Below are 27,254 nucleotides of genomic sequence, written 5' to 3' on the forward strand. Positions count from 1 at the left end.
GCATGGCAAAGGCTGGGGTGATGGCCTATTTAGGATCATCCAATCATACCTATCAGACAGGATCTAATCTTATTGTCCAACACCTACAAGTAAATGACAGAGTTTGGGTACAGACAGTATACAGCGGCCATTTGTACTCAAATTACCCAGACACCATTTTTACAGTGGTGATGATCAAAAGTTTAGAATAATAACTGGTTCCTCTGCAGCTTATTATTTCATGTAGAATGAGAATGAATGAATTGTGATCATGTTTGGTTCTGTACATATATATGATATTTATTTTTGAGTATTAACCCATTCACGTTCATACCTGTTAAACCTGCATTTTTTTTCCATGTGCAACTATTAAGATGGAATAAGACACCTGAAAAAAGTCACTCAAATTAACAGAAAATGTTTTGAAAATGAAAGATATAATGATAAATAAACTGTACAAATGTCAAATAAGCGAAAAATTTGCAGTTTGGGGATAAAAAATGAATATCTAAAATAATTATTCCAGTAAGTAAAACCCTGTGGGATTCGAATTCGGGAAGTACGGATCACAAGTCCGACACTTTATTCACTCGGCTATGTAGTAAGTTACATGTTTTAGTCCATAAAATTGTTTTAATAAAACGAAATTTCATTTCGATCAGCGGTCAGCCATTTTGTGATGATGTGTTATTCCACCTTAAATGAAAAAAGGTCTTTGTAATTATTTTACTCATTTTAGATTTTTCAGCTGCTACACACATACATGTACATATGTGTATAGGTCTGTATAAAAAAAATAATTTTAATAAAAACAGTTTGTAAAGTTGTCTATTGGATGTATGCAAAAATGATTTTTTATATAACATTTAACATTTTGTATATATGTAAAGAATGTTTTATCAAATAAAATTTAGATTCTTTTAGTACATAAACTTATATATATATACTCTGTGTCTGATAATGTCCAATACATGTACTAGTGTATGCTCAATAATTGAATCATGGTGATTTGCTCAAACTGGTCTCCTATTTCTTTAACCATTAGTGCAACCAAGTAGAAAATGAAATGAATAAATGCGCTTACACTGATTATCTTACCTAAGATTTTATACTGATGTATACAAGGAAATTTGTGTTAAATGTACCATTTTATATTTGCCTCCTTCATCCCTAACTTTCTATTGGAAGATTTTAAAAAAATGCTTTTTTCAACTTGTAAGATATAACTCAATAAGCCATTTTTTGATAAACATTTGTTTTTAAAGGAAAGGCAGCTTTAAATTTACAACAAGAGATGTTTGTAAAACACTTATGCCCCAGCCCTTGGAAACACCTGTGAAGAAAATGAACGTAAAACTACAAATAACTGAAATTTTTCTAAGTCCAAGACACATAACTCTGTCAAAAAAGATGCTTGATCGTACCCAAAATTAAACTTGACCTAGATATTAATTATTATGATAAGCCTGTATACCAAATTTCATTTTAATATGTGCATCCAATGTGAAGAAAATAAACAGAAACTACAAATAATTGGAATTTTTCTAAGTCCAAGGGGCACAACTCTGTCGAAAATTGCTCAATTGTATCCAAAATCAAACTTGACCTAGATATTATTATGATAAGCCTGTATACCAAATTTTACTTTAATATGTGTACCTCTGAGAAGAAAATGAACAGAAACTGCAAATAATTGGAATTTTTCTAAGTCCAAGGGGCACAACTCTGTCGAAAATTGCTCAATTGTATCCAAAATCAAACTTGACCTAGATATTATTTTGATAAATCTGTATACCAAATTTCATTTCAACTTGTGCATCCTCTTTGAAAAAAAAAAAGTGGACCAAACGACAGACAGCAGCAAAGCAATATGCCCTTCCTTCTTTGAAGGGGGGTATAATGAATTAATAAATTAAACTCTTTATTTTCCTGCCTACATGTATACAGGTATATACAACTTCATTATTTTCATCTAACTTTCCTAGAAACCCTGCACTAATTCCCAACCAGTTTAGCAGCATGTTGCCTTTGCATTAAAAAATATCTTTCTGACTAGAGAAGAGACATAATTTATATACATGTACAATTATTAGTAATTTAATTCCTTATAAGATTTAAAGCATTTATTTCCAATTTTTACACCATTTGGCAATTAATTATATATCATATGTACATCAATGAATTCTCTACAAATAAGCAAGGTTTTTTGAAGTTGAAACACCTGAATCATAATATACTTCTATGAAAACCCAATTCCATAAACCAGTGAGTAGTAATTTCTATCACGGTGAGAACATATCATCTAAACCTGAAAAATACCCACAAGTATCACAGAGAAAATATTGCAATATTAGCTGAGCTGTGAGTATTGAAATTACTAAATAACTGTACAAAATTTTCAAATTACGTTTTACAAACCCAAAACACTTTTAAATTGACTTTATTATATTAAAAAAAAAGTATTCTCAGATTATTAATTATTCACATTATTGCTAGCAATATGAGATTTTATTTCATAAATCTATAAGACATAACCAGCAAATGTAAATCTATTTTCATGAATAATAGACTTATGTACCGGTATTATATATTTATCTCTCAGCTTGATAAACAATTTAACAGGTTGTAACCATGACGATAATTAAAATATCATTCCATTCATAGCTGCCTAAACCATAATTAACAATTTGTCCCTAAAACTAGATAAAACTACATCTACAAAGTACCGTAACTTCCACTTAATGCTTAAATGTAGTGAGCCATGAAGATGCCATATTATTCATATTCCAGGCATGACTTATAGCAAAGTTCTAGAATTTTTTTCCAAATAATTTGTCCATGCAATAAATTGTGGTTTCATCAATACTGATTAAACATCAATTTTTGTGGATTTCACGGTGATCAACAAAAGCCAAATGTCCATCAAAGTTAAATAATTGATAGCATGTTTTTCAAAATGGACCATTAATTTGTCAACAGATTAACATATCCATGAAAACTGATGCCAATGAATTTTCTTAATGAAACCACAGTTTACAACAAAATAGACTTAAAGTAAGAATTTCAAAACTGTATAGAATTAGGAAATAGGAAATATGACTTGATTACAATATACTTATGAAAGCTAAAACAGACATGAAACCTTATAGAAGTGAAAAAATGGCAGCAGTGTAATGTCAAAAAGGGAAATAAATATATCTTTTTATACTAAAAACAAAGAAGGTGGGTATATACACATGCATACGAATGTTCATGTATATACCTTATCAAGCTATGAAGAGAATGCATAAATGACAAAAATATTCATAAACAAAACAAAGAAGACACTGAGAAGTGAAACACCAGCTTTTGAGTATATATACTAACAGGGTATAGCAAATATATAATACGTAATGTACGTGTACTAATATTAGGACACTTTTGAGTGTTTTTTCTTTACTTAGTTGCTGATGTGCACCCAATCAAACTACAATAATTATTCTTAATTGCATGGAGCTAATTAATGAGTATAACATGATTTTCTCCCTAACTGTAGCGTAATAGCTACAACTAGCACTAATGCTATCTGTGCTACACAGCACAAAAAATGCATTGAATTTGAAATACCGGTATATATAAAGGACATATTATTAAATATTTAGCCAACGACATGTACAACCTCAATTAAACATGAATAAACATTTCACTATACATGCTAACAACATGTAGCCATGATCTTTAAGCAAAAATGAGACATCTTCATTTTATGGCCAAATAATACAAATTTCATTAAAAGTGATTACAATTTAAAGATAATGTACTTTCATTTTGATCATATATCTTTCGTAATATATAAACTCAAAGTCATGTTTTTACATGTTGAGATTTCAATAATATAAAAACCAACTGAACACAAAATCATTAAACATTAACAACTTGTCCTATTTTCAACTGCAACTTTATAAAATGCACTTTTTAATACATTATTAATAACATACATGTATACCCATGCAGTTGTAAAAAATTAAACTGTACAAGAACCCATACAGACTTAATAACATTAAATACATATATTATACCTTTATACTGATACATGCAAATGTATATTCTAGACAAAAGATAGATGCTACACATTTACCGGTATTTCAGGATTTCAGGTTAAGGTCAAAGAATTGAGGGAAATTTTGCGCTTTAAATGTACAAAATGTACATTGCATAGGGTATATATTTTACTTCCTTATACTATGAAGATCCGAGTGTTAAAGTACTACTACATGTACTGCAGGAATAAATCAAAGTACTAAAAGAACTGAAAGTATAGTTGTATGTGAAAAGTTTGAGAAATGCATAGAATTTATTTTCTGGTATATTTCAATCTTGCAGGTAATTTACAAACCAGGCTTAAAATGGCTGATTCATACAAGATCAAACAATGCCAAAATCAAAGATTACAGTGCTAATTTTAAGCTATAAAATGCCCATTAAAGTTATGCACTATTTACTTTCATAAATATTTTGAGATTGTTGTTCAAATTCAACCAACAACCACCTAACTACTGTAGCATGTTTGTCTTGGAATAAAAGAGATGCACCGATGGAAGAGCACAATATCATGAGTTTTGTTTTATATAGCGGTAATGCCAAATTATCATTAGCTAAGGCAATATAAAAAATAAACATGTACATGTATACTGAAAGGCATTGTATACACGTACATGTATTTTTACTCAAAAATATGTAAAATACATGTTTATATGGAAAATAATACTATCTATGATTGAGGCCCACAACATGATGTATAGCATATTACAACATTCACTACCGGATGAAAATTCTAACACCTCAACAGAAAATACCTCTAAAAACACCATTCCTAAAGTTTTCTTAGTTAAACATAATTATATGTATTATTAATCAAAGTACCTTGTCAGTTTCACAAGCCTAAAAATAGAAAAAAATTAATCTGCTCTGCGTAATTACGATTCATGCATAAATGATGGTTCATCGATCAGATCGTTTGAGTCTCCATCCGAATTTTGTCGTTTGAATTTTTCATAACACTTCGATGTCCGCCACTGGTACTGAACGAAGAGGAAAAGCAAGGGCAGAATGCAAGCTCCGCAGATTCCCGCCAAAACGTACGCTACTATTGTCAGGGTCTTATTGGATTTCTCTGGTTTAGCATAGGCACAGTTCCCTATGGAACCTGGAATATATGAACAAAATGTGTTTGTTAACGGTAAACACACCTTATGATCACAGTCTGATGATCATTGGGATTAACGTATGTTTAAGCGCTTAACAAATATACATTTTTAAAAACATACTCTTTACTCGAAATACTTTTTTAAAAACTCTACACATGAAAGAAAATTCATATAAACATGTGAATTTTAACCAACCAAAAACAAAAATTATTTTATTATGATTTTTTAGTGTAGAAAAATCTTTCAAAAAGAACTTAAACTAGAACTGTCCTAATGGGACTAATACCCCCGCAAGGCTAATTTCATATGGGACAAATAATTGAATTGAATAATAAAGGTTTGGAACACATACAAAAATAAAATTCTAGAATTGTAAAAAAAAAAAGAATTAGTTAACAAAGAAAAATTAAAATCAAAATTGTCAGAATTTCACTGTACATACATATCTACAACAGTAATACATTTACAAATGTATGTATCTGATGATATATATTTTTTAATTTAATTGATTTAAAGAAAAACCAACAAAATGACAATAACCCCTCCCTTTGCAGTAAATGGAAATACCGGTGGCCAAGCAATGCTCTTCTGTTGATAAAACTTTCAATATCTTTCTAATAAGAGTCTTGACAGATGCAATTAGTTGTTTCAAATTTTCCTCACTTTCTCCTATGGCACAATGGAACTCCATATCAGAAAATTGATCCCATAGGACTATGATTTTCTTTGATGAGCTTGTTGAATTTAATAAACTCCCAAAACATTACCATAATTACCATACTATGTAAAAATATGTAAAAAAGAAAATTTAATATTTCAAACAATTTTAAAATTGCCAAAACACTACAATCATATCAGTAATTTTGAATTTCATTTAAATTAATGCCCAATAGGGTCACTTCATCAATTTACTTGTCAATGACAAATAAATTTAAACAACCTCTAAAAATAGTTTAACTTCTTTATGAATAATGATATTATTTATTTCCTTATAATGATAGAACTTTTGGTTTACATGAAACAGTTTTAAAATAGCCCCAAAACCATCACCCATTTTACAGATAATCAATTTCCCCTAAACACATGCTCGATCTGAACCATGGCTCAGATAATGGCTCCCTTGGGACAAATTAATTCAGCCACACTTGTCTTTGATGTTCTTATTAGCTCTCTTTGCATTGTCAGTTGATAGAATACTTATAAAAAATATTTTTTTTTATCAATTAAGACATAAAGACAAAAAACCTCCATCTGGATGTATTTATATAAATATATTTTAGAGTGTTTTCTATTAATAATTAATAAAATTTGTAAGGATTACCTCCCTTACTTTTCAACATTAGTGTACAATATATAGAATAAGGAAAATGAAAACTGTCATAAAATCATTAAATCTTGTCTGATCTTAAAAAAAATTGCAGGTGCACATCTTCAGGTAGTGTTCAACATATGTACAAATTTTCAAACTGTTCCATGCAATAATGAAAAATTCTATAGGGGGGACAAAGTTGCGTCTACAGACAGACGGACAGGGTGAAACCAATATACCCCCCTAAACTTCGTTTGCGGGGGTATAATTAAATGCAGACAAACCTGAAAACTGGTAAGGACCAGACATGTGCGACCGGTTGAACTGCTGGGCCACTGCTGGGCAGGTTGTGTCAGCGAACCCTATTCTATTGCTCTGTCTATCAAAGACCACATAGAAACCCTCCATCACAACTGCTCCAATGACTGTACCTGTAAGCAACATTGAGTGATTTATATGTACATGCATGTATATAGTGAGACAAAAAATACATTAAAACTGCATCTACTATCAATATAAAAGAATACATAACACATGAATAAACAGCACAATCAACTAAAACTTATAACGGGGTAAGGTGGGAGGGGGAAGGGTCGGTCTCTGAACATGTAATTGAAAATTACCCATATCTTTGACTTGTAAGTTGTAACTTACCAGAAGAAGAACTTGCAATACCAAGCTTGAAGCATATTTCATCTGGTTTTTCATCATCCTTCCCTACAGATTTAATGTATTGCTGAAAATAGACAAAAACAAAATTTGATGCATTTTACTCATGATTGTTTTTATTTTCTTTGATACCATACTAGAATTTCCTTCTTGTCAACTCTTGTTAAAGAGCAAATAGAAATGCGGATTCTATTTTTAAATCAAAATAAATCATATATTAAATTACTTTTGCTGAAGAAAATAAACAAGGCACATCTATACAATTTGACAACTGTGTGGTGGGTACCTGGTTGAGACAAATTTATTTTCAAGTAAAATTTTATTAAATTTGCACTACAAAACTATTGAACAGAAACCATTGCATTATCAGCAAATGCAATGTTCTGTGAGGAACGAAGGAAAAAACAAAAATGAGGTTTAAATACACTCTAAACATACATATCACAAATTGTCAAATGAACAAAAAATACCTACCTGTGGAGCAACAATGATCTTGAAGGACTGTTGGTCATTCTCTGCAAACCCTAAACCAACAAATGGGAAAATGTCGTAGGGAATTGCCCCATCTTTATAGCACAGATCAATATCTCCAGTCCAGAATCCATGAGTCAAGGCAGGAGCCTTGGGGGAATTCTGAAAACACAAATTTTAAACATTATGAACCAGGCACAAAACAACCATGGTGATGATCATATGACCTTGACCTTATCAAAAGACCTTGGGTAAGGGTCGGGTCATGACAAAACTTTGGGTCATAAGAAACCTGTATCATAAGTATGAGCCTCTGATGTTTCTTCTCTCAAAAAGAATGGACTAAGCATGAAAATGTCATTTTTTTTTTGTAATTTAACATTTACATTGGTCAAATGACCTCAGGATGACCTCAGGTCTGGTTTATGACACATTTTTGGGGCCAAAGATACCCCTCTGCTCTTTCTTCTATTAAGCAATTATCAGTAACCTGATAGGAAAGATTTATGAACAGAAAAGAGACAAAATGATTGCAATATATCCTCCCTAACATAGCAGGGATAAAATAAAATTCAGAATGCTTCAATATGTTCAGCTATCAGAGCAAAATTATGGATACCTACTTGAACATCTTTAGTGTAGTCAACCTAATACATGTATTTATCTTGTAATTTCAATAAAGAATGTTCATGTTATAAAGGATGTTGATTGTTTGAAATATTTGTACTTACCTGTACATAGTTTTTGATGTGGTCAATGACCGATGTGTACACCTTGTTTGGTAATCTCAGGTCCGTTGTTCCACTGTCAACAATGGTCTTTGGGAAATTATACTGAAAACAAAAAACAATGACATTTTCAGATGCAGAAATAAGAATGTCAACCATTTCTCCTTCTCGATTGAAGGAGCGAGAGAGAATAAGAGAGAGAGAAAATTATTGAGAACCAGGAAAAAGTACAAACAAAATTTTGGTGTAAGGAAATTTGGCAAAGATTACTTCCATCATGATGGCAATGAACTCAGTGTACCTCTTTACAGTCCAGGTTGATGCTCTCTCCATTGACCTGTACATCCACAATGACGACCTCATAGTACCACTGTTTGTGTATGTTGGTGAAGAACACAGGTCCACTGTGTAGCTTTGGATCCACCCCTCCAAATGTCTACAGTAAACATGGAAATACATGTAAATACTTCTATATTTATTTATTCAAGAACATCATTTTCATCAATTATGCATTACATTGTAAAAGTGGTTATCTATGCTGGTTGTTAAGCATGCTTTCTACAGTCAAACAATATGCATGGGTATAAAATACAGATGCATGATTTACCACATTAAAGTTTTGATATTTTTACCATACGCGCAGGGGTATTTCATGCAGTTTTAAGCTTACCATGTAACTAGTGTCAATTCCCCCCATGTGTAAATAACCGCTTTTACAGCAAGTGATTGACACTTTAATGGAAATGTTTGATGATGCATGAATATGGTAGCTTTATAGGTACTTTTAAAATTACATGACAGCTAGTCCTAAGTAAATCAAAATTATCAGATCAATTACACTTACAATAGTGCCTCCTAATTCCACATCCTTGTCTGTCTGTTGCTCAAACTTATCCCCACATAGCTGAATAGAAAAGACGTCACTTATGCCTGTGTTGTCGATCAGAGAGTCCAGGAAAGGGGTCACAGATTGGTCTGGCTGGAAACATTAAGTCACATATCTAATGTGTAAGCATTGTACAGGTATATGATATACAATGCTTACACATTTAAGAGGTATGTCAGGAATTCAATGATTTACTAATGATATAATATCATTAATATATCATCAAAATCTGGCATATCATATCTGATAAATCTAATTAAGTCTGAGTTATAACTGACAACTGGAAATTAAAGTTTAAATTCATAAATCTCTACTTTTACAAAAGTGAGTTTTGTCATAAGCTTCGAATTATAAATAAAACTTTATCCACAAATAGATAAACTCTCAAGACTAGTTTAATTGACATTCTAAAAAGTATCCTATCTTTAATACCCTATAATGTTCAGATTTGAGAGGAATGTTAACAAATCGTATACCGGTAATTAGTAATATTATGGGATTTCCATATGCTTAAACCTTCAAATAAAAGCGATCATCGTATAACCAGGCAATAAAACTTTTATTGTAAAAGCTGATTATGGTCTTGAATTATTTACTAATTTAGAAGCTTTTGAATGTTTGATAATTCAAATTACCCTGGCTATGCTACTATAGGCTAATCCAAGAATGCCTTGCCAGTTTGACCCATTGATGAAAAACTGCTTTGACTCTGTAATGAAGGCAATATTGGCTGTCACCGTGACATTAGGGAGTGAGGTCAAGGTCACTAGATCTGACCCCAAAGTTCCCTTCCAGTTTCCCTGTGTGTATGGTACATATACTGAGGTTCCTATAAGTGAATAGGTTGAAGAGCTGAAAATGAATAAAAACTGGTTAACCGCTTCATTTCACCTGGTTGTAGAACATAATAAGGGGTGTATTAAAGTCTGAGAAAAAGTTTTTATTTCATAGGGTACAGATCAAGTAGTTTTCCTCGTTTTAATATCAAGATTTTTAAACAAGGCTCTGGTGTTTAAACACAACAATCTAGTATTATCTCTAGCATTACAGGTTATCATAATAAAAGAAAACAAAATAGCTGTTTTCTTTCAAACTTATGTATCAATGGTATAGGATAAAGAAAAACCCTCAGAGAACCCCCCCCCCCCCCCCCCCACTTTTTTATGCTGTGATAAGGTATTCCAATCCATAGGGAAACAAGAGGCCCAGGGGCCACATCGCTCACCTGAGCAACAATTGCCTTAATTCTGATCAAATTAGCATTACAGTATCAAAATATCTTGACAACTAAGTACAGTAGATCTTGCTAAAAAAATAGAAAATCTGTCAATTTTTATCCACCTCTTTTTTGGGGTAAATACCAAGCCCCTTTTGTTGTTGTACCTGTAAGAAGATTTTTCTCTATTCCAATTTACCCCCCCCCCTCCATTTCGTGGCCCCCCTTTTCTCTAGGGAATCATGGTTTCATCAAACTTAAATCTGCATAACCTGTGCTTTCACACTAAGTACTGAGTTTTGGACCGAAAACTTTCCCAGAATATTTTTAAAGATTTTCTCTATATATTCCTATGTAAAAATTCAAACTGCCGTCACGGCCCAGCCCTATCACTAGGGACTGTGATTTTGCAAACTTGAATTTACACTATCCGAGGATGCCTCTACACAAGTTTAGGCTTTTCTGGCCAAATAGTCTTTAAAAAGAAGATATTAAAGATTTTCTCTATATATTCCTATGTAAAAATTCATCCCCCATTGTGGCCTCACCATACCCCATGACTATTATTTAAACAAACTTGAATCTTTACGATCTTGGGATGCTTCCACTTAAATTTGGGCTTTCCTGGCCTTATAGTTTTGAGAAGAAGATTTTTAAAGATTTTCTCTATATATAAAAATTTATCCCCCATTGTGGCCCCGCCCTACCCCCAGGGACCATGATTTGAACAAACTTGAATCTACATTATCTGAGGATGGTTACAATTTGAGCTTTCTTGGCCATAAAGTTTTGAAAAGAAATTTTTTTAAAGATTTTCTCTATATATTCCTATATAAAAATTTATCCCCTAATTGTGGCCCCACCCTACCCCTGGGGACCATGATTTGAACAAACTTGAATCTACACTATCTGAGGATGCTTCCACTCAAATTTAAGCTTTTCTGGCCTGATAGTTTTTTAGAAGAAGATTTTAAAAAAAAACATAGGTAATCATAGATTACTAAGCTCACCGAGACGGAGCATCACCCTTATGAGACATCACCTTCGTAAGACCACCTTTATCATTTTATATGAAAATCATACTTTATGATCTTGGATATTCATGGATTCTGTTTTGACAAAATCTCGTATATCATCTGATAAATTTTTTTATGATAATCATATTTTCATATTTCAATCAATACAATGATATAAAATTAAATATTGAATCATGTCATATTTCTAATATAATATATATCATATAATAAATAAAATACCGTAATAAACAATAATGAGATTCGATATTGTAACGTATGATATGACATTGTATTGTGTTATACCTTATTGTATTTGATCACATAATACAATATCATAAAATATAATACAATATAGTATCATATTACAATATCATATTACATAATACATCATAACACTGAAACATGATATTATATTGTATAATATAGAATGATATTGTATTGAATGACACTGAAACATATTTGATACATTATATGATATTATATCATATAATACAATATAATTTGATTCCAACATTATATCTTATCAAATGATACAATATTATGAGATATGGTAAAATATTATAAAATACATTATTATATTATACATATTGCATCATATGACACAATAAAATATATTACAATATCATATAATGCAATTTCATGTGATATGATAATATAACATATAAACCAATATCATATCATACAATATCGTATGATACAATATTATATAATATTACAATATCATATAATACAATTTCACGTGATATAATTCTATATTACTGAAACCAATATCATATTATACAATATTGTATGATACAATATTATAGAATATACAATATTGTATCATAGGATACAATATAATATTTTGCAATATCTTATGTAATTGTATCATGTGATAAAATAATTAATTAAAAATACAATATAATATTATACAATATTGTATCATAATATACAATACTATACATAACAATATCATGATACATAATCATATCATAAAATATCAAAAAAATTGATACAATATCATATCGTATCGTATAACTTTTTATAATATAACATATGATATCATATTGTATCATATCAAACAATATTGTTTCATATCATACAATACTTTATCATAGGAATCATGTTATATCATTTATCAACAAACACATCTATCTATCGAGCTGGTTTGAGTGAGGTAGGAGATTTCTTTAGCATCCTTGATAATGGAGATCAGGCTCTGCTTCTGAAGCAACCTCTGCATTTAATTTATAATAAAGTTAAATCAACTATGCAAGCTATCATCTATAAAACATGTGACCTGTTCCAAAAAACTAAACCTCATCCAGCATCCGAAACCTATGGCTCAGATTCAGCATTCAAGCCCATCAGGTGCATTTGTATCATAAGACGCATCATCCATGCAATTTTGGTGAAGTTTGGACCAGTAATAACTAAGATATCATCATCAGAGGGCACTAGCAATTAAAACCTTAACTTCCTCCAGCATCCGCAACCTATGGCTCAGATTCAGCACTCAAGCCTGTCAGGTGCATCTGTATCATAAGACACACCATCCATTCAAGTTTGGTGAAGTTAGGACCAGTAATAACTAAGATTTATTTTTTAGCATCCTTGATAATGGAGATCAAGCTCTGCATCTGAAGCTACCTCTGCGATTCATCATATTACAGTTAAATCAACTATGCAAGTTTGAAATAGTACTATCATCTATTAAACATGTGACCTGTTCCTAAAAACTTAACTTTATCCAGCATCCGAAATCAGACTATGCATTCAAGCCTGTCAGGTGCATCAGTATCATAAGACACACCATCCATGGAAGTCTGGTGAAGTAAGGACAAGTAATAACTAAGATATCATCATCAGAGGGCACCTGTTTCAAAAACTTTATCTAACCAGCTCTTAAAACCTTAACCTCCTCCAGCATCCGAAACCTATTGCTCAGATTCAGCATTCAAGCTTGTCAGGTGCATCAGTATCATAAGACGCACCATCCATACAAGTTTGGTGAAGTTAGGACCAGTAGTAACTAAGATTAATCATCAGAGGGCACCTGCAACAAAAATTTTAACCAGCTCTAAAAACCTTAACCTCTTCCAGCATCCGAAACTTATAGCTCAGATTCAGCACTCAAGCCTGTCTGGTGCATCAGAATCATAAGGCACACCATCCATACAAGTTTGGTGAAGTTAGGACCAGTAGTAACTTAGATATTGCTATCAATCGGCACCCGCAACAAAAACTTTAACCTGCTCCAAAAACCTTAACCTCCTCCAGCATCCGAAACTTATAGCTCAGATTCAGCACTCAAGCCTGTCTGGTGCATCAGTATCATAAGGCACACCATCCATGCAAGTTTGGTGAAGTACAGACCAGCAGTAACTAAGATACTGCTATCAAAGGGCACCTGCAACAAAAACTTTAACCTGGTCCAACAACCTTAACCTCCTCCAGCATCTGAAATTTAGGACCCAGATTCAGCATCCAAGTCTTTCAAGTCCATAAGTAGGTCCAGATGCATCATCCATGCAAGTTTGGTGAAGATAGGACAAGTAATAGCTTAGATACAGGACCTGCAACAAAAACTTTAACCAGGTCCGGACGCCGACGCCGACGCCACCGCCGACGCCGAGGGTATAGCATAAGCTCTCCTTGACTTCGTCTCGGTGAGCTAAAAATTCGATATATTCCTATGTAAAACATGACCCCCCTCTTGTGGCCCCACCCTACCCCCGGGGACCATAATTTGAACAAACTTGAATCTACACTACCTGAGGATGCTTCCATTTTAATTTGAGCTTTTCTGGCCTGATAGTTTTTTAGAAGAAGATTTTTAAAGATTTTCTCTATATATTCCTATGTAAAACTTGATCCCCCCATTGAGGTCCCACCCTACCCCCGGGGACCATAATTTGAACAAACTTGAATCTACACTACCTGAGGATGCTTCCATTTTAATTTGAGCTTTTCTGGCCTAATAATGTTTTAGAAGAAGATTTTTAAAGATTTTCTCTATATATTCCTATGTAAAACTTGATCCCCCCATTGTGGCCCCACCCTACCCCTGGGGACCATGATTTGAACAAACTTGAATCTACACTACCTGAGGAAGCTTCCACTTTGATTTGAGCTTCTCAGGCCTAATAATGTTTTAGAAGAAGATTTTTAAAGATTTTCTCTATATATTCCTATGTAAAACTTGATCCCCCCATTGAGGCCCCACCCTACCCCCGGGGACCATGATTTGAACAAACTTGAATCTACACTATCTGAGGAGGCTCCCATTTTAATTTGAGCTTTTCTGGCCTGATAGTTTTTTAGAAGAAGATTTTTAAGGATTTTGTCTATATATTTCTATGTAAAACTTGATCCCCCCATTGTGGCCCCTCCCTACCCCTGGGGACCATAATTTGAACAAACTTGAATCTACACTACCTGAGGATGCCGCCACACAAGTTTGAGCTTTTCAGGCCGAATAGTTTTTGAGAAGAAGATTTTTGAAAAATACCAACAAATTTTCAATAATTCTCAATTATCTCCCCTTTAAAGAGGGCGTGGCCCTTCATTTGAACAAACTTGAATCCCCTTCACCTAGTGGTGCTTTGTGCCAAATTTGGTTGAAATCTGCCCAGTGGTTCTTGAGAAGAAGATGAAAATGTGAAAAGTTTACAACGCCAACGCCAACGCCGACAACGACAACGACAACGACAACGACGACAGACAACGGACAAATTGTGATCAGAAAAGCTCACTTGAGCCTTTGGCTCAGGTGAGCTAAAAACTACAAAGATCTAACAATTAAATTATCAATTCTCCAGTTGATAGATTTGACACTTACTTTTCCCTCTGGAAAAATTTATCAATATCTGGGTCAGGAGTGGCAGCAATTGCAAAATTACTACTTCCTGTGTCAATGAGTACATTGATCTGTTAAAAAGAAATAATACACCAAGTGCAGCGTACATAACAGAAATGATCAACAAAAAATATCAGGATTACAATGGTGAAATGTTTACCATATATATATATATATATATATATATATATATATATATATATATATATATATATATATATATATATATATATATATATATATATATATATATATATATGATATTTCTAATGTACATGATATATCTAATGTAATTTTGTCTATTAAAAAAAGATTTGGACAAATAATTTTGATCTTATTACACCATACTTTTTATATTATATTATTGCACATGTATCACAATTCTTATGTAAAGCAAACACAGCTGTGCCATTGATTTAAGTAGTATGGCTAGCTGTTTTATTAACCAACAACAAAAGACAAAGTCAAATCTATAATTATTCACAGATTTAAAACTTGAATGACAATAATCAAGATAATCCTGCTCACTTTTTGTGGAGGGGTTCCTATCTCCATCTCCACATAGTAGCCTTGACCCGGTTTTCCTTTCAGGTTGTTTCTCTGACTTTGAAATTGATCACTTCTTCTATATCTATCATGTCCGACATTATGGATGTATCCAACTTTTAGAGGAAGTGTAGGGAATGACCCAGCATTCACATGCAATGTATTGACCAACAATGTAAAGGCAAGGATCCACTTGCACGTATCATAAATAAGACTTCTTTTCCGGCTGCAATGCGGGCTTGTTACCATCTCAATGTTGCATTACTTTTCAATAAAAGTAATTTGATGCCTCTTTTTTTGGTTAATCAGGTTAAGTTCTGGTGATTACCGTAAGTTATATTACAAGGGTCTGGCATTTCTATACAAACTGAAGCGATAAAGAGATGGAAGTAATAAATAAATCTTAAATAATGTATATGCACAATTCTCTAATGGTCTCAATGAGGATTGTTAAAATACATCTTTATTCATTTTAACATATAAAAAAAATAATGTTTTTGTGAGAAGAATAATTAGCTACCAAATTAAACCGGGTTATAGATGCATACTGGAATATATACTAATTTTAACCCCTACAAGCAACCAAAGTTTGGGTTATGTTTTAAAACTAGATTATCTCAGGAAAGTCCTGAGATCTGGTTTATGTGCATGTTAATCAAAATGTCCTAGCCTAGAGATGAATTTTGCCATGAGGATGATACTTTGCCCTCAACACAGTCACATCATAAAACATATTACTAATGTATTGTACTTAATTCCAGGTATCTGCTTCCATTACGTTTTGCTTCATTATCATATTTTGATATCAATCATAAATACTTTTGTGCCCAAACTTCATTCATCCACTAGAATGTTCAGATTTCAGTTTAACCTCTCTAGCATTCAGGTTTTAATACACAATTAAAAATACAAAGGCAATGGGGATTCAGCATTGCAAGTGACGTGAAAAGTGCCCAAGCTGATGATAATGTTGAGAAATAGTGCGATGTGTTCCAAGTATTAATTCCGAATGAAAAAAATAAGTAAAAATCTCCCATTATAAATCTCTAAAAGAAATTTTGATATAATTTATGTTATTTTCTCCATGTTAATTTCTCCAAGTAAAATAGATGAAATGTCAATTAATAAATATATATCTTATCTTTCATGATATGTATCATTTATATTTGATTGCACTTCTTTGACAGGTATGTTTATTCTCTTTAAAATTCGTCAAAAAGTGACAGAAACAGTAACCTGTGGCAGACTTTAATATCTAAAATATGTAAATAATATTTTCTAAACTACAGGTAAGGTATTGATTATTTTCATTTACAGTCTGAGAATAAGTACATATGTATATACAATCTATCCTATCTTATATAACATTTTATCAAAACTAATTTCCAACAACTAGTGGGCCTAAAAGGTATATCTATTGTTTAAATAAACAGAAAAGCTTTAATTCTACAGGTAACATGACAGAAGATGGCCCATTATTTGACATGTTTGCCTACCTCTTCATTCAGAAAACGAGAAAACGGAAGCATAAAGTGAAAGTAAAAAGCGGTTGGTAAAACGAGAATTTCATCATAAGACTTGCTAGGCATAACTGTGTAAAATAAAACCCATCGCATACTCTTACTGTTTCTGATTTTTTTAAATGATAAAATCTATTCTTCTGATGTTTTCAAAATTACGTCCAACATCGTCACAATTTTTTGTGTAATATTCATATTCGGGAGCACCTTGCGAATGATCTCTTTTTACACATGCCATATTACCGGAGACTGCCGACAACAAACAGGCTAAACAAAATTGTTGAACTCAAACTAAAGAATCTTAAAATTTGTATGCCTTTTTTGCTGAAATTTATCAATTTTAGAAGCCTGATTGCAGAATAAGATTCTAAACTTTTAACAGTTTGTCGTTATGCAAATGAGTTGGCAACCCAAACAATATGGCGGACAACATGAACGCTCATGGACTTAGAAACCATTGACATTATGTATTTTTAAGAAAAAAATTGATTGTTGGGGTAAGTTTACGGAAATATTTCAATTCGTTACCGTTTTATTTAGGTGTGAGTTGCTTGAATTTCAATCTTAGGGTATTCATTGCACAGTCCAACGCACAGCAAAGCGTTTCTGAGACAAGTGCGAGCGACCAATAAGAAAATGAGAAATAAAATTTCATGTAGATAGCAATGGCGATGCTGATATAGTCAGTTAAACTTAGAATTGGTAATTGGTGATAAATACGTCAAATGTTTTATACAAGGCTGGTTTGGGAAATCTAATCAGGTGGCATGCACTCATATTATTATATACTTATTCATAGCTATAAAATTGCACAGGGAGTTTGTAAATCAAAGCAACATTACCAGTTAATGATTATGACATTTGAATTGCTAATTCTTGAATTATCCAAATCTTTTTCATTTTTAGCTTTTTTATTCATTCATTAGACTGTCGAAAAAATTCCAAGATTTCTGTTTTGAATTTCCTCTTTTATGGTAACTTCAGTATTGCTCTTATGCAGGGTGTATTCATATACTTTCATTACTTTGGCAAAGTTTTAGTTAGTATATAATTTTATATAATTTAAACAATAGCAGTAATGTCATATTTATAACCACACTCTAATATATATGTCAATTTGCCCTGCAAAAGAAAAGTACCCAGTTTTCATGAGAGGGTTTTTCCCTTCAGCTTAAAAATATATCTTGGATAAAAATTAAAAAATGTGTACATGTATCAAAGACACTCCAAGACTTTACCTTCAACTTTATATATTTTGTAGATTTAAAAAGCAATTTCAGACAACAAAATGGACGAACGATTAAAGTGGTTGGAGCTGAGGATAAGCTCCTCCCTCAGACCTAGAAATGAAGAGCTGAAAAATATGTTCCTTAACGATGAAAACAGGTAAAGCTATTAACTGGAAAGTATGATACCACTTTTAATTAGTAAAACTTACGGAGCAAGAGTTCTGTATGTATACATGGTTATTTTCACCACATGTTATTTTTTGTCCATGCAATCACTGTTGCAAAAGGTTTCAGTCTTAAATTTACTCTAGCACAGATGTAGTTATAAAGAGATATAACTTTCAATTTTCAAATTAGTCCTGGTCTAAATTCATACACTGCATGCCAATAGGGGTAAAGGAGGTAAAAATAAAACAGGGGCAAAAATTTCCCTGTATGTAGTATTTCAGCAAATATAGTTGCCGTATGTTAATTTCATATGCATATACTGGTATAATTAATATCATATTTTTTTCCATCACCAAATAAATCATTACCTAGGAATTTACAAAAAAATATTGCCAGAACATGCATTGAAAATTTTCTGATCAGTTATGGTATACATATAAATGTTTCGAATGGAAAGCTATAGGTTATCTTGTTAGTAAGTTGGCCAGGAAACTAGGTAATCATGCATATTTCTGTGCATCAATTAATAAAGGTATCATTTATCGTTTCCGTTTGTCCTTTAATGCAGACTTGCCTTTTACGAGTTTATAAACAATGAGGATGTGAGGAAGTTGTTTGTCTACAACAAAGAGAGACAGATCATAGCGTCACTGATCCCGCCCTTTGATCTCAAATACAAATCCATCTTCTTTCTGAAGTGCAATGCTGGGACAAAGCTGACCAAAGAAAACATTGGTAAGTATTTAGTGAGTCGTCTGCCTTTGTCAGAAAAGGAATTTTGTAGGTTCTTTTTTTTTTAGGGGGTGGGGTCAGGGCTCGACATTAACGCTTGTCCGCTTGTCCAGTACCAGTTAAAAAAATATGCAGACAAGTGAATATTGCTGGCCACTTGTCCGACTGGACAAGTGCATTTTTTATGTAAAGAAATCTCCAAAAGAAAGTTTTGTGATAAGTTTATCTGTAGTCTCGTTATAAGTTTATCGATTAGTTATTTTGAATTTCGATCCCGACATCAAATTGCAATGCAATTGAGTTACTCTTGATCGGGATTGAAGTTCACTAATTTCAAACAACTTTCAAGGTGTGGATCTCAGTTCTTACAAAGTACCAAACACATATGTTAAGAAAAAGAAAGGAAGAAAAGGTAGCAAAGATAAAGGATTATGGAAAGAAATGTAACTTATTTTAGGTTTCATTCATCATTGATAGATTATGGTGACTTTCCATGTTTAGTTTAAAAAAACAGCTGAGAAATCAATATAACAGTTACATGTATTTTTAAACCTGATGCTAAATTTAAAATGTCTTGTAATTTGCCATGACAAAGCTACAGCTGACAAATCATGTTTAATGTTACAGTATATAGAACAAATACATGTACATATAGGAAAGACACTTTAAGTTTCCATTTAAAAAGTCAGGTTATTAATTATAGCTAGAGTAATCAATAAATGATTTTATTTTAGTAATAGAGTACTGTAGTTTTCAAGTTGACAATATTTGATCTTTAATATAGAAAATTTTTCGGACAAGTGAAGTTGAAGTTCGGACAAGTAAATGTTTTGGTCACTTGTCCGAATGGACAAGTAGGAAAAAAAGTTAATGTAGAGCCCTGGGGGTGGAAGGGAGGTGGCAGCTGTTGATGAATATAGCAGGACAGTTTAACTTCGGCATCTCGAACACCGATATCTCGAATACAATGGATATGTCGAAGTGATTTTTAAGTCCCAAACACTTAAACTTTAAGTATTTTACCCTTGATATCTTGAATACCGTAATCCGGTGAATATAATACGCACTTTTTTCCCAGCATTTTTTACCTTCAGAGAGGGGTGCGTATTATACATCCCTATAGGATTTGGGCATATTTTTTCCTAGCTGAAGCACGGGGTATCATACTGCCGTATTACCTATGCTGTTCACAGACAGAACCGATACCCCGCTATACATCGTAATATTCCTTCATTATCACATATATATTACTATGTAACCCCTTTAGGAAATCATTGTTATAGCATGTAATTAAAGAAAATGTACACTTTAAGTCTGTTAATAAATAAACTGTTTCAAAATGGCCTTTAAAAATTAATTTGAACTGCCTATTCTTTTTCTCCGTGTACGCCGCCATTACAGCTGTTATTAATAGAATGCGGACTGGGATGGCCACGTGCTATTTGACGCCGATCTTTGAAAACAGCTTACACATCATTTGGCTCATTTTTAACCATTTTCATTTAATGCTAATTAATTTATTGCAAATAATTATGAATATAAATGATTCTATAACCTATTCCGTTAATTGAAGCCATTGAAACAGTTGTGGATCCCCACCGCTAACGCTTGACACCTTGGGTATCTCAGACAACCCCTTAGGCTATGTGTACTATACACAACACAACTATTTGTGCATATATTTTATTATGTTCCAGGCCTCTAATTGATCACTTTGATCGGAGTCATTTAAGAATTTAATTACATGTAGGTCCGTTATCTCCATACCTGTACATCGTCCGTTTTTCACTTTACAGGGATTGTAATGACTAAACAATTATATCACGCTTGTTAAAAGTAGTTGATTTTATTTACGGTAGAATATTTAATACTAGGTCTATTAAAAACATTGATTACGAAATAAAGATATTACCGCGATGTATTAGTTACAATAAATCCGTATCTAAGAAAATATTGTGTTTTTCTTATTTCCGGTAGCGTATTCCCGCGATGAAGTTGAGCGTGCATACAAAGTAAAACTGCTTTGTTGATACTCAGGATTACCGTTTGGTCAATTTTTTTGATGCGTATTATACATCCCAACAAGCTTTTTTTCACCATTTTCAGGCCCAAAGTGGGGAGTGCGTATTGTACACTACTGCGTATTATATTCACCGGATTACGGTACTCGAATATCTCGAAGTTTATAACCAGTCCCATCTAGTTCGAGATAATGAGGTTTGACTGTACTTATATTTCGAGTCAATTATTAAAATATAAATAATATGCAATCAACTGAACTTTATCGTGTACTCAACTTTTTAGTGTTTTTATAAAGATGTGAAAAACTATAAATTAAAATAATTACATTTTTATGACATGAAATAAGGTTTGGATATTAATGTTGGATACAGATACTGATTAGGCATAATACATCACCATTTAAGATAAATCATTTAATGAGAATGCTCTTTTTGCAGGAAATGAAGTCTTTTACATTGATTGCACTAACATACCCCTTGAGCACCTGGAGCTGCTTATCAGAGAGGTTTATCTCCCCTTGATGTGCACAAATCAGGGGAAAATTGCCACTGGTGGGGACAAAGTGATGGATATCCTCCATAGACTTATGTCTGTTGTAGAAGTGTCCCAAGGTCATGTAGAGGTTAGTGCATTCAATTCAATCAGCTATTTCTTTCTGAGATTGAGTTGAATTTGCATGAGAATGGTTTAAAAACATGAAAATTACAATGTATTTAAAAAAGCAATTTGCTTAAACCGTCAAATCTTGAAATAATTTTAAAATTCAACGTCCGTAGCATTCTCTATTAAAAGTATTTTTCAACCATTACAGGGGCGCATCATTCTAAGTCTACCCTCCATAGAAGTATTAGCAGAAGCAGCTGCCACCCCAAACAGAAGAGGAGCTGTTTTACATGTCTTGGAAACTACAGTGCTGGCATGGATCAAGCAAATAAAGGTATGCAAGCTTCTATAACCACTGCCATTATTTTCCACCCCTTTTCCATCAATTACCACCACTCAAACATTATCAACAACAACAATCCCCACAAAAGGAGCCTTAACACTTGTGTTATAAATTTCTAGAATTCATGCTTTAATTTGAGAGTGGATTGCGCCGTTTATGCATCATTCTGTAAGTGAAATAAGGCAAAAACTGTCCATTGTGTGACTAAAAGAATGAAGATAAATGCATTTTTTTCTTGCAGGGCGTTTTGAAACATGACCCAATAGCTGACCTGTTCCACCATTATGGACCAGAGCCAGGCCCTCTTGATGAAGTCAAGATGTGGGAGCGACAATTAGGACGTCTGCACTCCATTCTGAGACAGCTAGAATCCCCTGTAGCCAAGGACATCCTGCAGAATTTGGACCAAGCTCAAAGCCAGTATTCCAGTTCTTTTAACCATGTGAGGAAAGATGTCAACAAGGTATGTTTAGTTGGTTTATAGTTTGAATTTGATTTTTAGTACAGTAAATTGCAAAAGCTTATTGTAAGCTAGATTGAATGATCTAGACTCTTTTGTTGAACATTGTATGTGTCTCTTTCTTTAGGCGGTATCAGAGACAAACAGAACTCTTCGATTCCTCACCACCATGCAGTGGTTGTTCGAGGATTTGAACAGCACTCTGAACCCTTGCCACATGCTGAAGTTGTTCAAACCACTGATGCAGGTTCTCTTCCTAGTCTGGCAGCATTCTGTGTAAGTTTTTTTGTACCCCCCCCCCCCCCCACCCCCTTCCAGAAAAAAGGGGGGGGAGCTGTAACTATCTTCTTCATTATTATATCAGTCATAGGAAATAGTTACATGTATTGAAAGAGTGTAAGATTTTTACTTGTACTAAGTACATTTAACTACTACAGTTCAGTAAATTTATGAAACTAGAATTTTTAAATATGGCTTCTTGATGAGCAGAATCTTTTGTTTTCAATACATTGCAATATATTCTTGTATGTGTAGGTACTACCATCAGATGGATAAATTCCACAATCTTCTGAGATTGCTGTCCAATGAAGTGGTTCACAGAGCTATTGCAATGGTCGGGGAGGACATTCTGAGAGAGCCACTGGAGGTATGCAAGGGAGATGTAATATTCAAACAGAATTCATGACATGTGTTTAATTAATTTAAAAAAATACAGGAGAACCTGTTTAAATTGCAGACTGAAGATATCAAAAATTTAAAGTTAAATTCAACTATGTGTCCGTATAGGCTTATACGGTAATCAGAGTTTGTTTTGATCCCTTCCTCATAGAGAGTCTCAATTTCATATGCTGTTGTATTATGTTTTTATAGTCATATACCAAACTTAAGGAGGCTCTGAGGGTCTGTGCTGCATTCAGAGGAACCTATCTAGACTTTAAGGACAAGGCTGATGACAAGAATGCCCAAAACATTGCCGAAAATGCAGAGAGATTGTAAGAATCCTTTCTACCAGGATCATGCATTTAAAATGGCATTGGAGTTTATATTAAAGAGATCTAATATTTTTTCATCTATCTGAATTTGATTATAAATATGAATAGGAATTGGATATAAGACAATGTAGCTATTTAACTCAACTTTGTAAATAAGCCAGAGTGAAAGAAAATGAATTGTAAAGAATTAATTTTGGTTTTCCCCTTTTCAGAGCCTCAAGGCCACGAGGCAGTCTGTTTCTGACCAAAATGTATGGACCCCATGCCTACACCCCCAGGTATGGTCTGAGACACGGGGATGGACACTCAAGCAGTGACTCCCTCACTGACGATGAACTGTGGACAGACAGTCCCTGGCCTCCGAGAAATGCTCCCTGTTTTGACCTTTTAAACAGCTTCATGGAGAGGTAATTATGCTTATTTTCAAATAATCAAAGTACCAAAATGCTCATGCTGTAGAACATGCTCTATGAGAGGAAAACTTTCTTGATACGTTTTGTATAACTGAATAAGTACATGTATAAAGAAATCATCAAACTATTAAGTGGTCTCACAGGATTTTGAAATTCAATAATCAAAGTCCTGAAATTCTTGTGGAATGTTTGTTTTCAATAATGTGCTTCAATGACCATAAGAAAAATTTCTTTTGAACATTTTTTTTTAATGACTGAATATGTATAAAGTAAGCAACAAAATATTGATTTGTATCACAGGTGCAATGATGTACTGGAGCTAGTGGAGACCACCCGCCACTTCCGTCTACTAGCAGATGCCGCCGAGATAGGTGGTGCCGGAAGTATGAGCCTGGATGCTTTGGTCAAAGAGATCCACGTCAAGTACACACAAGCCATGAAGGAGTTTTTTGCTGTAGTGGACAACGTCCTTAGTATAGATGGAACCCAGAATTTTGAAAGGGCCTTCTTTAGATTTAGAACTGTAGTGAAGGTTGGTTTTAACTAAAAAATGCTTGGTTCTGAAACAAAAACCCTTTTAAAAATTATTCCAAGTTTTGGGAATCAGTCACACCATTAACATTAAATAGATATATGCATCTCTGTTTGCAGAGAGTCATTTGCATAATGTGAACTTTTCACCAAAAATAAAATCATAGATATTTTTTTATGGTAGCATTGGGTCTCTGATTTTTAACAGCCTACAATTTTAAATTTCAGTCCTTAGAGAAGAGGTTGGCGGAGATCCTCCGTCTGTCCTATAACCACTGCCCCACGGTGGAGTCCCAGCTCCGCCTCCTGGAGGTGTTTGAGGGGGTCAGTGGGCGAGAGCTCGTACAGGTCAGTGGTGTCTCATTTTCACCAAATCATTTGATGCTGTGGTTTCATCGATATTTGTTGCCTTCTGATAATTGTGGATTTAGTTCTTGAGTTGATCCATGGAATTATTTTTTCATTTAATTGCAGTTTTAAATAACATATATTGTATTGATATCGTCGAGGATCATTGTCCACAAATTTACTGTCCTTAAAACTGTGAATTTCCTTAAATCCATGAAAAAAATATACCCATGAATATTGATAAAACCACGATATCTGAATTCAGTTTTCATATGTTTTTTTTACTAACATGCTTTTAATTAGTCTTTGATTGCAACAACAGTTCCTTAGCCGAAATTCAATTATTTTAATTCCCTAATGCATGTTTTTTAAAAGTATTTTTATCTTACCGGTAAAAGTGACCATGTAGATGTAATTGTGTATGGTTTACCTAATTTTACATGTACTAGCTAGAACTTTTGCCGTTATTAGGTTATATCTGACAATATTTTAAAAAATTGACTTTTTCACGAATTAAGAAAGTTCAGGAGTCAAACTGGTAATTCATTTTTGTTTAAATGTTAAAAATTGTCATCACATCTGGTAAATGTATGTGTGTTGCATGAACACGGCATGAAGTCAAAGGATTGAACAATTTAATGTATCAACTATGGTTATTTTTTTATATGATGTATTGACTGCCAAGCACTTACTAAACACAGTCAAAAATTTACATTCACTGTATGAACTTGATTGTTTATTCAATCTTCTTTCTAAAGAATAAAGGGGTTTGTATATAGACACTAGCTGAGAATGCATTTGAAGATGTGTATTATGTACATTTTTTGTTGTTTTGTGTATATATGGTCAATATTCTGTTGTTTTAGAGTGTGTGTTTTTCTTTTTCCCTATATCTTTTTAGAAATTGAATGCATATTCAAAGACAATATCTTTATGATGTGCCATTATCCCTCATAAGACTTCCTAAAAAATGTAAACTGAGTGTAATGATTTAAAGCAATATGAGCTGTATTTTTTGGAATTTCATTTTGCTGCAAAAACATGCTAGTTGCTAAGTCTGCATGTAACTTAAACTTTTATGATAAAAAAGAATTGAAAAAATCATTAATTTTTGTCAGAGGAAAGATTTCTCTTCTAAGGAATATATAGCAATTCAATTTTTATACAGGACGACAATAATTCAATCTTGCTTCAATTAAGGTTTCTTATCGGCTTTTCCCACAAAAATAAGGCAAACAGAAATTTAAAAACATGATATTTTTTGTTATTTGAGTAGAAAATAACATTTTCTTTGAAAAAAATTTCAGCATGAAAATTGCAGCTCATATTGCTTTAAATGCATATAATTTTAGCCTACTTTGACCATGAGAACAAAAAATATCAGTAACAAAAATTGCTCTATACAATACATTGTAATGTAAAATTTTTCCAATGATAGTGTCAATGCCAGCCAGCATTGATCTGAATCGTTGGAGCATTGTACTTTAGATACATGGCATGTATGTGCGGATGTACATGTAATCATATATAATTTAGTTTTTTGTTATCTTTAATCAAGCATACACAGTAATTAATTTCTCATGTGTGCATTAGATAAATCAAATCTTAGTTCCCTTGTGTGCATTTATAAATCCTTTAAAGGTTTTCAGCTTTGATATACATATATTGTGTTTTAGGATTCCTATTCTGTTTTGTCGTGTTGTGAGAGTACTGACCAGACATTACTCTGTATGTTTTGTGTATAGTCTGCAAGGAGGGGAATTTTTCCTTTCATTGATCTGACATACTTCAAATTAGGACAAAATTCAAATTTTTAACCTTAAAACAGGGGTCTATCTATGAAAGCTTCAGGAAAGTTTTTTTTAAGTAGAAATTTCGTAGGTTTTGGACTGTGTGATTTTACTGGTAGATGACTTTTTAGTTGTTTTTATCATTCTCAATAAATCATTCTTTGAATTTAAAGTATTCATCAATATTTGTGATTTTATATCATTTAAGATAAATGATGAGATAATTTCAAGGACGTAATCATAGCTGAAATGAATGTTT

The 27,254-nt window shown here is 32.8% G+C and overlaps 2 protein-coding genes across 2 annotated transcripts in view; one reads left to right on the forward strand and one right to left on the reverse strand.

The window, feature by feature from the left end:
• Positions 1-2,084: 2,084 nt before the first annotated feature.
• Positions 2,085-17,472, reverse strand: LOC105319223 (beta-secretase 1). The gene is made up of 11 exons (XM_066076188.1): positions 17,341-17,472; positions 15,827-16,211; positions 15,281-15,369; positions 9,864-10,080; positions 9,187-9,321; positions 8,644-8,778; positions 8,346-8,447; positions 7,618-7,776; positions 7,129-7,210; positions 6,759-6,905; positions 2,085-5,164 (listed from the first exon to the last, which is right to left on the reverse strand). The coding sequence occupies exons 2-11, from the start codon at positions 16,091-16,093 to the stop codon at positions 4,935-4,937; spliced, it is 1,563 nt and encodes a 520-aa protein (XP_065932260.1). The 5' UTR covers positions 16,094-16,211; positions 17,341-17,472; the 3' UTR covers positions 2,085-4,934.
• A 236-nt stretch (positions 17,473-17,708) lies between these two features.
• Positions 17,709-27,254, forward strand: part of LOC105343954 (uncharacterized) — a 68,248-nt gene continuing 58,702 nt past the window's right edge. The window contains exons 1-12 of the mRNA XM_066076189.1: positions 17,709-17,861; positions 18,626-18,750; positions 19,330-19,496; positions 21,953-22,137; positions 22,327-22,452; positions 22,703-22,924; positions 23,049-23,197; positions 23,456-23,567; positions 23,792-23,913; positions 24,126-24,320; positions 24,627-24,858; positions 25,086-25,205. Of these exons, the coding sequence (XP_065932261.1) occupies positions 18,653-18,750; positions 19,330-19,496; positions 21,953-22,137; positions 22,327-22,452; positions 22,703-22,924; positions 23,049-23,197; positions 23,456-23,567; positions 23,792-23,913; positions 24,126-24,320; positions 24,627-24,858; positions 25,086-25,205 (1,728 nt within the window). The 5' untranslated portion in view covers positions 17,709-17,861; positions 18,626-18,652. The remainder of the gene's footprint in view (positions 17,862-18,625; positions 18,751-19,329; positions 19,497-21,952; positions 22,138-22,326; positions 22,453-22,702; positions 22,925-23,048; positions 23,198-23,455; positions 23,568-23,791; positions 23,914-24,125; positions 24,321-24,626; positions 24,859-25,085; positions 25,206-27,254) is intronic.

The sequence above is a fragment of the Magallana gigas genome, chromosome 2, assembly GCF_963853765.1.
Source record: "Magallana gigas chromosome 2, xbMagGiga1.1, whole genome shotgun sequence".
Classification (NCBI taxonomy): Eukaryota; Metazoa; Mollusca; class Bivalvia; order Ostreida; family Ostreidae; genus Magallana; species Magallana gigas.

Coding starts and splice junctions, on each gene's coding strand:
- LOC105319223 (XM_066076188.1), bottom strand. CDS start 16,093: ATGGTAACAAGCCCGCATTGCAGCCGGAAAAGAAGTCTTATTTATGAT. Junction 8,779..9,186: donor TGGAATTAGGAGGCACTATT/GTAAGTGTAATT, acceptor TGTTTACTGTAG/ACATTTGGAGGGGTGGATCC. Junction 7,777..8,345: donor ACATCAAAAACTATGTACAG/GTAAGTACAAAT, acceptor TTGTGTTTTCAG/AATTCCCCCAAGGCTCCTGC.